Source organism: Suncus etruscus, chromosome 3 (assembly GCF_024139225.1).
Source record: "Suncus etruscus isolate mSunEtr1 chromosome 3, mSunEtr1.pri.cur, whole genome shotgun sequence".
Lineage (NCBI taxonomy): Eukaryota > Metazoa > Chordata > Mammalia > Eulipotyphla > Soricidae > Suncus > Suncus etruscus.
The window spans coordinates 145,354,826-145,363,088 of NC_064850.1; the positions used below are offsets into that span (position 1 = coordinate 145,354,826).

The window sequence follows — 8,263 nt, forward strand, 5'->3', positions numbered from 1 at the left end:
CCGGATCATTACGTGACTGAAAAAAAAAAAAAAGGGAAGTCATTTCATGAATAAAAATCGGAGCGCAACAGTCTAACCAAATATTCTGTACTTAAAGGCCATAGGTAGACAGATGTTGACAAAGAAGGCTCTTTTAGAAGCATGTTCAGATAGATATTTTGCTAACTGCACATATAAATAGGAGCAGAGGGCCAGTCACCTCTGCAATAGCAGCAGAAGCCGCAGCTTCAGACGCAGAGGAACAGCGAGCGAGCGAGCGGAGGAGCCCCTGAGTCGCGCTGCGCCTAGACCAGCCTGTTCCAACCTCTGATCGCACGGAGGCTCGCCGCTTCCTTTCCTTCTCCCATTTTCCTACTTTTTCCTTCACCCTTGGCTTCTTTCTCCAGGCGGACTTAACTTTGCCCGCTCCCCCAACTCCTTGGCGCTTCCTTTCCTCTTTCCTCTCTTTAGCATCCCCTCTCTTCCTCCTCCTCCGTCTCACAGCCGAGCTTCCAGCTTCTAGTTCTGCGTCTCTAAGAAACTTTTCAAACGAATTCCGGCCTCGGCCAAGAAGTGTTCCGGCTCGATCTTAAGACTTCACCTCCGACACGAAAGCCAGAAGGTGATGCTTCTAGGGCTGTGACTCCAGCGCGGAAACTTAGAGGAGCCCTTTGCCTGCTGTCCTACTTGGCAACAAACCCTCTCCTGCCCACGGTAAGAGTTGGATGGTAAGAGGAAAACGCAGCTTTTCCAAATCTTACTACTTGATTGCATTTTTTTTCCTCACAGCGATCAGGGGACTTGTTAGCTTCCCTTCCCACTGGGTCTGGCGAGTTGGGGGGGCACTGTAGCACGCACGCACGCACACACACACACACACACACACACACACACATTCACGTATGTTATTGCTAACTAGAGAAGCTTGAGGGCACGCGCGGACAGTCGTTAAGGATATTCGCCCCGGCAGCGGGAGCCTCGGAACATCCCTCCGCCGGTCCCTGGAGTTCCCCTCGGGTTGGAGGGTGGCGGCTTCGCGCGTTCTCACCCCTCTTTCCTTGGCCCTGTGCAGAATGGCCATGTGTAGCGGAGCGAGGTTGGCCCTGCTGATCTACGGGATAATAATGCACAGCAGCGTCTACTGCTCACCTGCCGCCGGCGGACTCCGGTTCCCTGGAATCAGGTAGGTACTGGACGCCAGAGCTGAGCTCCTTTTGGGGCTCCCCTTCCCCCGACGCCTTCCCGTACAGTTACGCGGTGCCGGCGGTGACTGTCTCCACGCGCCCCAGATCAACTCGCCGACGGACCCCTGGCCCGGGCCCTGCTGGAAACGGCAGGAGAGGCCGGCTGGAGGCTCTGCACCCCTTCTCTGGCCCGGGGCAGCCCAGGGGCCCGTGTGGGACAAGCCTCCGGTGGCTGGAAAAACCTTCCCTCCCGCAGCACAGCCCCGCCCGCCGGCGGGGGGGCAGGGCCGGGCCAAGAGCTCCCCTTCTTTTCTCTGTTCTTCACGGGAGTTGGGATGATTTAGCTCCCAGAGTCAGGTCTAGGGGGTTACACTCGAAGCTCCTGGGGACTTTGCTTTGTTACAGCTTGGTCGGGACCGCTAGGGCGGGGTCTCTCTCGCTTCCCTTCTCGCCTCGAAGAGGGTTTTGTGCTTTTTCTTTCCCGCCTGAAAGAGCTCAAGTATATGTGTTCTGCTGCATTTGTCTTAGACAGTCTTGGGGAGATGGAATGTGTTCCTATGTGGTTGAGGAAATGCGACACTAGAGAAAGAAAATAGAGAATGTGCCTGCAAGGGAGGGGAGAAAGGCCGAGGACACAGCGGAAGGAAGCGAAAGCAGAAGGCAGGCTGCCTATTAGGACAGCCTCGCCAACGGGCTGGAGCAATCTTGACCCCCCCCACCCCCATTGATTTCTAATGGGTCGGCTTTGCCTCGGTCACACAGTGCAGCCCCAGTGTCCCGGGCCGGTGAGCGGCAAAGTGGACTCTCGCTTTGCAGGGGCCGCACCCCGAGGTGCTCCAGCAGCCACAGGCAGCTAGAACTGCTCGCCTTTCTCTAGCAAAGCTGCTGCTTCTACCCAGGCCCGCGAATAACCGACTTAGGGGCTACTGACCATTGCTTTGTCCAGAGATACGTGTTGTGGGTTCAAGAGCTGGGTACCAGAGTCTGGACCCGAGTCAGGAATGATCAGAAAGGGGTTTGCAGGACAGCTGGCCTCTGGTTAGGAGGATGGACGTGTGAGTCTGCTTTGCCGGTTGAGAGAAAGGGGAGCAGAGTAACCGAGTAACAGAACACCCTCCAACGTCTCGCATCCTAGAGAGCGCTACTACCCTGGCCTTTCCCCGGGTGTCTACACCTAGCCAAAGCCAAAGCTTTATGCTTTAACTTCCTTTTCTGATCGATAGCGAGCGCGCGTCATAGGCGCTAGGCCTAGACGGTGCGAGGCTGTTATGTTGCTGGCTTTCAGTGGACCCCAGTCGACTTGACCGCCCTCCCCGTTCCCCTTCTCCCTAAAAGAAAAGGTGATTCAGAACCCAGCCAACCCATGCAAGCTGATTAGCGTGAACTATTTCTATAGAGTTTTGAAGCGCCCGATTTCAGTTTTATTTCCAAAGTCCCAGGAGTCCCCAGCACCTGCTTCAGGCCGGAGGGTGCGGACTAGCCATGGAGCGAGCTGCCGGGGAACCAGCTACGTTTAGGGGCATCTATTATTCATGTTCCTGCCAGATACTCTCTGGCCCAAAATAGAAGGAAGAGGTTCTCCGTGACCTACATCTGCGCAGGGAAGAGTTCCCCTGGGCTGAGAGGCTGGGGCGAAGGTGGCCGCCGGAGTGGACCGCCCACCCCATCTTCAGGCCTTCTGGGCCAGCGCCCCGTCTCCTGCGGTCGTTCAGATCCGCTGTGGCCCTTCGGGGCGGTGGAGATGGGGGAGATTCGGGGTCAGGTCCGGGCCCAATGACCCTTTACTGCCCGGTTTCCCAGGTTCTCTGAAGCCGCGGACTGCGAGGGCTAGGGTGGGAACTGCTTGGCTGCACTTTCCTCCTCCGTATCCTCCCGGGGACCCGAAAAAAGAGGCAAAGACCCTGAGGCTGGGCGTGGAAATCAGGGCGACTCTTTTCGCAGGACGGAGGACGAGGCGTACGACGAGGACGGAAACCCACTGCCAGACTTCTACGACTCGGACCCTCCGGACGTGGGGAGCCCCGCCTCGGCGCAGCAGCGCGACGTCTACGCTCTCTACTTCCCTCGGGAAAAGAGGTACCCCCGCCCCTCACTCTGCTTCCCCCACTGGCCCCGGGACGCGGGTGGCGGGAGGGAGGAGCAGGCTGGAGGCCGAGTGGGCACTTTTTCAGAAAAGCCCTCCAGCCCCCCCCCTTTTTTTTTTACCCGATAAAGAAACCGAAAAATTAGAGGACTTAGAGGGCCGCTTGGGGTGGGAATTGTCCTTGCAAGGCCTGGGCTCAAGGAATGGCAGTGAAGGACCGCTCTGGCTAGTGGAGTGCCCTGATAAGTCTCCCCGAACTTTCTCCCCAAGAGTCTTGGATGTATCTGCCAAGAGGGTTCTTGGGGGGCTTTCCCCCGTCAGAGGGGGCGGGGGTGGGGACAATCGCTTGGGAACTGTCAGCGATTCTGGGTGCACGCTTTGTTTCTCCGTCAGGGATCTCGCCCACGAGCTACTGCACAAGGCCTACCGCAAAGAGCTGGACCAGTTGTCCACCAGGAAATACCTGCAGACGGTCATGGCCCAGGGCGCAGGGTAAGAGCACGAAAGAGTTAAGGCAGGCGACGCGCGCGCGCTGGGCTGTCCTTGCGGAGCGCGTGCGGGGCGGGCGTGGCTTCTACGTGCGTGCGTGTTCGTGGGCCCGGGACGCGACTGCGTTGCGGAGCCAGACTGGACCGCGCCCGCCCGGCGGGAGGTGAGGGTCGAAATCTGGCCCCAAGCTCCCCGCGCAGGATGAGTTGGAGAGGACCGGGGCGCGGTGGCAAACCGTGGACTCGGATCCGTTAGAATAGGAACCAACCCGCCGCACCCTCTCATTCATCTGGCACCTGCCAAAAACCTTCAGCTTCGTGGAATGGGTGGCTAACAATGAGTTAATAGACACGAGTTCACAGAAAGTTTCGTGCATTGTAAATTCAAATCGAAACAAGCAAATCTTCCCATCTGGACACTTAGGGAAACTGGTTTATTCTTGCCCGAAAACCCGAGCACAAGGGCTGGTGCAGAGCACGTCTCGGCAGAAGGCAATATTTTAATAAAGCCGGTGGGAAAACAGATTACATTTTCGCGATGAATAATTCAAGCCTTGAGAGAGATTGCCTGCAGCCTGTCAACTCCCCACGATTCCCAAAGGAGTGCAGAGGGAAGAGGGGAGTTTGGTGTGGAAGTAGTGTGCGGAGTGGACGCCAACTCCAAAACAGCAGCCTGGGTATCGGGGAAAGGAAGTTGGGGTGATGGAAGTGAGGTCAAAGGAAAGGTCGAGACAATTTTTTTTATTTTGCAAACGCACGGATGTTTCTTTTTTATTTTCTTTATTTATAATTTATAGTTTTTAAAGGGAGAGGCAGAGAGCGATAATACAGCGGGAGGGAGGGTGTTTGCCTTCCTAGCTCGCACCGACCTCGGGGATTCAATCTCCGACATCCCAGAACGCCAGGAATTCCCCGCGAGCATCGCCGGGTGTGGCCCAAAACAAATCTAATCAAAACCAAAGAAAACTGCGTTTAGAGAAGATTTAGTCACTGTGATGCGCCCTTGACAGGAACCCCATCCCATTTATCCCAGCTCCCCCCTGCGAGGTCCTGGTGCCGGGAATTCCCGGTGGAGCTCGAGGAGTTTGCATGCATCGCGCTTGCCCCAAGCTTCCAGGTCTTGTGCAAGAAGGTGGTGCCCTCCAGCTCCCCGCAATTGCTGAATCTGTCTCCCCTCCATCTCTTTCCTCGCAGGGGGATCCTGGGCGGCGGCGTCAACTGGGAGCCGCTCTCCAAGCGCCACTCAGATGGAATCTTCACTGATAGCTACAGCCGCTACAGGAAACAAATGGCTGTCAAGAAATATTTGGCGGCGGTCCTAGGGAAAAGGTATAAACAAAGGGTTAAAAACAAAGGACGCCGAATAACCTATTTGTAGCGATGAGTGGTCAGCTACTCCGTGTATAGTCCCAGCACACACTGAAAAGTCCTTTTCCCAATTGACTTAACAGTCATCGCTCATGTGTTCTATCCAAACATGTATTTATGTATGAAGTAAAGCCATTAAATGAATATTTTGATAAAATATTGTTTTTCTTTTTACAAAGCACTAGAGAATGCACAGATATACTTTGTGGACCAATTATTGATATATTATATATATTAATATATATATAAAGTATAATAGAGAGCAATTCATACAAAAGTGTGCACAAGGATTGAAAATTCGCCTGAGCTGTTTATGTTTTTATACAAAAAAAGAAAAATAGACAATCATTGTTTTAAATATTACTCCTATTTTTGTAAACTGGAATTAAAAGGATAGTATTTTTATCCATGGCAGGCCTGAAGATATTAATATTGACCATTTGCTACTGTACATAAACAATTCTGGCCTGCTCCAGGGAGAATTGGAGGTCATGGTTTGGGAGAATTGCTGAAGGGAGCTCCTGTTATTTCCCAGTTTGTCTCTGGAGCAGGTTCCTTCAATCCCAGCCCAATTAAACTGGCCACTGTTGCCCTTGCTGGGTGCCAATTCCAATCCTCCTGCTTTCTTTGATTCTACTTTTATGTGTATTTGTCTTTCTTTCAACTCTCAGCCCAGAAAAATTTTTCCTAATAAAATACAGCTCTATCCAAATTGTGCTTCACCCTAGAATCCACATTCTATTCCCTGGGGGGCAGAGGTGGAGGGTTGTGCAGAGAAGGGAGACTTGGATTGGAAGCTCCCTTTTCTGTACTTCCAGGGAACCCAATATCCCAAGGTTAGGGCAATTTGAGCATAGTGAAGGAAATGCAGGTAAGTAGGAAAAGGCAGAGGGAGCATCAGGCAGTAGTAGTAGGAGGACCCTAAAGAGGGACAGGTATGGAGCTGCCCCACACCTGGGATGCTAGGAGCAGTGAGCACCTCTGGTGGTCTCCTGGCTGCAGTGGGCGCTGGGTATTGGAAATGGATGCAAAGTACGATGTGTTTTTCTCCAGTGCTGTCCATGCTTCTCATCTTGTGAAATGGCCAGGATTCTCCCCTTTGAGCCCTGCTCTGTAAGAGCTATCCCTTTCCTTTGTGATTTTCTGAAGACTCTTATTCCCCCCTCCCCATTAGTACCCTTTGAATACCATTTTCCCCCACTTCTCTTGAATGTGTGAATGCTTTTTTCTGTTGTTTGATGTAAGCACTTATTGTAAAGTTTAGGAACACCTGTGTAGTTAACACTAAGTAATTATGCACTAAATATGAACCTTTGTTTCTTGTTTATTGAGTTTGTAGGTAAAATGTATTTTTCTACATTATGGCTTATTGCTTAGTAAAATTTGTTTCATAAAACCAACCTTTGTCATAATAGAATGTGTAGTGTTCACATGTTGCTAAGTGTTTCTAACTGATAAATCAATTTAAACCTCGTCTTCAAATGTATGAGTACTATCTTATATTTGAGGTCTATAGTGAGGTAAGCGAGCTTCAAGAGACTCGAGAACCTCATCCTTGTATCCTTCCTTGGCTACAGAAAGCATGTCTATCTGTCTGTCTGTTTCCTATTGAGTCTTTGAACATCTAGAATAATCGCTACAAACAAAAGAACCTTCACCCTGCAACAATAGGCAAACCAGTCTAATCCCCAAATTTCAGGCACAAGTACTTCTGGAAGAAAAAAAAAAACAAAAGAACAAGAAAAGGTGACACGTTAGCTCGTAAAGTTTAAAGGACCTTTCCTTTTCCTTTATGGATTTGGTAGTATGAAATCATAAATCAAAGAAAACAGAATTGGATTTGCATTCCCGAATGGGATGAATGCTGCCAGGAGATCACATTGCAGACAGTGAAAGCACAGAGGCATTCGATCTATGCCTAAGTCCTGTGCACAGGATCAATCTTTCTTTAATTCTGCAGTCTCCTCAGGCAATGTGAAATGGGACGCAGTTTGCAGCTTTAGTGCCTTTCTTCGCCTTTTAAATCGCCACGAATCACAGATGGCTATTTAGTGGCCCTACAATGCTGCAACACATCAGCTTGCATTTTAGTCTTAATTATTTGTTTCTTGGATAATGGGCAGAGTTTTCTGTATTTGTGTCAACTCTTAGTGGTGAAATAGGGCTCTAGTTAGCCTTTTATTTATGAAGTTTAATTTAGTGTTCCTGTGGCTAGTTGCAAGCATTTACAGTGATCACCAGTTTAATCTTAATCTTTTGTATACTTTTTAGAAATGCCAAGAGCCTTACTACAAAGAGCAAATTTATGATAGTCGTGATAATTTAGGTAGATGTTAGTCTTGAAACTCTTATTTTGTGTGCAACTGATTATAAAAACATCTTAACCAAGTATTATTACACACATGATATCTATAACTAGGACTTTGATAACTGTTATATAAAGTGTGTAAAATTTGTATGAATAAATTTTTGTAAACAATGCAACTTCGTCTAATGTTTGGAGAAAAAAGACATCTAGGAAATAACTTAAAATATTTTAAATATCGTATTTTCTTTACCAGTCATTAAGATTTTTCATTTCTTGGATACAAATTTACTTAATCATCCATGTAACATCTGCTTTATGGGTTACTGAATTCAACCAGAAATTTAAAGTAGTAACTAGATGGAAATGTCTAGAAAGATATTTAACTCATAAATAGGCACAAATGTGGAAATATTTATAAGATGCACAATATGGATTAATTTCCATTCCCTACTATATATATGATTTTATATAATACATATATCTACACATATATACATATATTTGATTTTCAGAAAGTTACAGTCCAGTGGTGACATGCTATAGTGACAGATTGTATCCTAGTATTAGGCTTCAAAAACAGTAGTTTAATTAATTGTTCTCTCACAAGTAACTCTGAGAGCTGAGCTGGTAATGATAAAATTATGTATAAAAGTAGTTAATACTTAATCTTGGAGGTTTAAAAACATGTTTAAAAATACTAGGACTATATAAGCAAGAGTAAGAAAAAAAAATAAAAAGGAGTAAAGCAAAGGGTTAAGTACTCCAAAAGTGTACTTTGAAACCTTGGACAAAACATGCAAAGTCATTTGTGAGTTATTTTTCTTACTAATTCATATTATAGCCTTTAAGCAAA

At 48.6% G+C, this 8,263-nt stretch overlaps 1 protein-coding gene across 1 annotated transcript; it reads left to right on the forward strand.

Moving 5' to 3' along the window:
- Nucleotides 1-435: 435 nt before the first annotated feature.
- Nucleotides 436-7,586, forward strand: ADCYAP1 (adenylate cyclase activating polypeptide 1). Its single transcript, XM_049770158.1, has 5 exons — nucleotides 436-693; nucleotides 1,052-1,162; nucleotides 3,105-3,239; nucleotides 3,640-3,738; nucleotides 4,929-7,586. The coding sequence occupies exons 2-5, from the start codon at nucleotides 1,053-1,055 to the stop codon at nucleotides 5,110-5,112; spliced, it is 528 nt and encodes a 175-aa protein (XP_049626115.1). The 5' UTR covers nucleotides 436-693; nucleotide 1,052; the 3' UTR covers nucleotides 5,113-7,586.
- Nucleotides 7,587-8,263: the final 677 nt, after the last annotated feature.